The 2,487-nt window shown below is 53.2% G+C and overlaps 1 protein-coding gene across 1 annotated transcript; it reads left to right on the forward strand.

Moving 5' to 3' along the window:
* Positions 1 to 369: 369 nt before the first annotated feature.
* EI90DRAFT_3016296 (uncharacterized protein) lies at positions 370 to 1,460 on the forward strand (the record flags this gene model as incomplete). The annotated part of the gene is made up of 2 exons (XM_039056972.1): positions 370 to 804; positions 894 to 1,460. 2 exons carry the CDS (start codon positions 370 to 372, stop codon positions 1,458 to 1,460), a joined length of 1,002 nt encoding a protein of 333 aa, XP_038916368.1.
* Positions 1,461 to 2,487: the final 1,027 nt, after the last annotated feature.

Below are 2,487 nucleotides of genomic sequence, written 5' to 3' on the forward strand. Positions count from 1 at the left end.
GAACGCGTCATTCCAGCCAAGGCGACCAGAGTCGCACCCATGTCGCTTGATAGAGTCTATGAGAAGCTTCCCCCGCGCGCGCTGGTTCTTACACCTGAGATGTGCAGACTCAACCAGCCAAAGGCCAACCTTAGCACTGCAATCGAGATCGAGTACAGCAGTGACGAGTCTTCCACCGAGTCCAGCTGCCACGAGATCGAGCCAATCGATGCCGCGTTGATCGAAGTGTCCAGTCATGAAGTCGAAGATGCGACCTCAGTCCACAGTGAGAATGAGTCTCATGTTGCTTGCGACAGAACCGGAGAATCCAGTGTTTCAGTTTGGGACTCTAGTAACGAGTCCAGCGCCAGCGGGTATGGTGAAGCAAAGATGCGCGCAGACATGCGACATTTCACACCTGAGTACAATGAAGGATCTGGCAGTCCACCCAAGAAGGATCCAGATAAAGCTCTGAGGTGTGAATCCGATTCCAATCGTGGTGGTGAAACGCCTAAACACGTTAGGACGCCGTCCACCGCATCCGAGTCCAATGACGGTTATGTTGAACCGCCCACAAAAGATCCTGATAAGGATGCCAACACGATCGAGTATTCGGGCAATGGCCTTGTCCGCAGACACGAGTCTAAGGTGACTCCAGAGGCCAAATATATACGAGATGCCAAGCTCCACAGTGGCACACTTGAAATGCCGGAAGGCACCTATGTCATTTGCGATGATGAGATCGCCCTGTTCGAAGTCAATGGCGAGTCTGAACCAAGCAGAAAGTCGAACATTGCACGAGTCCTGGACTCAGCCAAGAGGACAGTGAGCACGAGCATAAAGAGCCAAGGCCTCCCGGCCTCAACGATGAGCTCAATTGTTGTTCCACATTGTGTACCGACTTCCGCCGCGAGGTTTCCGTGCTTGAGACGCCAGAGGGCATCTATGTCATCCACGGTGGCCTTGTGATTCTTTTTGAAGTTGCCCAAGCCGCGGAGCGCGAAATCCAGTTCAGACCCAGCCTAGCGCAAGATGGGACCGAGTTCAAGGCTAAATCAGAGCCAAAGTCCCTCAGCCTCAGCGATGAGCTTAGTTCGATGCCGATTTCAGTCACTCTTACGCGCGAGTTGAATAGAGAACAGGATTATGATTTGATCGACAAAGATGCTAACATACATGATGTATTCGACGCAATGAACGGCCCTACCTCCCGGAATCTCGTTAGCGCTGGTCCTGGCAATGGAGCACCCCAGCCCCCAAAGACCCCACGTTCCCCCGACCTAGTCGATGACGGCTATGAATGCCGACCTGAGAAAGACCCCGACAAGGTCTCAAACATGAATAAACGTCCGGGAAATGGCCCAGCCCGAGAACAAGAGTCAGAGGAGACTCCAGAGGTCAAATGTTTGCGTGGTGTTGAGTCCCAAGGTGACACCCACATACTCGCGATGCCGGAGGGCATCTTTTCTTTCCAAGCATAAGCCCGCCCTCGTCTTAAACTAAGCCGACCTTTAATCATTTCCCAACATTCTTTCAAGTTTTACGCGTGTTCTTACGATTCCGATGAGTGCAACTTGTGCACTTATTTCTTGCATGCGAAACCACGCCGTTTATTTCTGAGTTTACAAGTTTGGCCCGAGTTGGACGCGTCGTTAGTCCTCGATGCCACGATTTCCTAGCCAGATAACCTTCGTTCGAGTTTGACACGATAAATCCACGCTCCTTTCGCTTTCTGTTCGATTTTCCCCGATTTTCACGCCGAAGTTGCCACACAGCGACGTCGTACCTGATGTTGAGGTCGCCCAAGCGCAGCACACTATGCCACGACCGTACCCGATCCCACAACGCTAGATTGTACCGAGCACAAGTCAAAAGAGCTAAGGCCTCCCGGCCTTAGCACCAAGTTTGCCGTCTGATGTCGATCCCGAGCCCGTGCGCGATGCCTACCGAGGCAGCACCGATCCCAGTCATTGTGTGCGACATGAGAACCCTAGCGTCGCCAGTTCAAACCCAAAGAGCTAAGGCCTCCCGGCCCTAGCTTCGAGTTCCAGCAGTAGATGACAGTTCCGAGCCCGTGCATGAGTGACATGACGCCCCAGCCAGATACAAGCTGATTCCAGTACACGACAGCGCTGAGTACAAGTTAGAAGAGCCAAGGCCTCCCGGCCTTAGCGACAGATCCATTCGTTGTTGAGCGCGAAGTCGATCGCGGAGCGCGAAGTCCTATGCCGATGTCGGAAAAGTCAGTATCCGTGCACATGTGTTAGCGATGGGAGTGGAATCGAGGCGTACCATTGTGCCCAATCCTCCCATTCGACCAATGGGTCTCCAATGGGTGGTAGCGTGATGCCAAATTGCGCGCGCGATGTCGAGTTCTGGTGTAGGTTGACGCTGGAGCTAGTTGATGGTGTTGGGAATGGCAAGAGTTGAGGCGATTGATGGATGAGTGAGTGCCGAAGGAAGTTGTTGAAGTACGCGAAGCAGTCGCATGGGCAAGGCAACTTCGTC

This window comes from Cantharellus anzutake (genome assembly GCF_015039405.1).
Source record: "Cantharellus anzutake strain C23 chromosome Unknown EI90scaffold_22, whole genome shotgun sequence".
In the NCBI taxonomy this organism is placed as follows: domain Eukaryota; kingdom Fungi; phylum Basidiomycota; class Agaricomycetes; order Cantharellales; family Hydnaceae; genus Cantharellus; species Cantharellus anzutake.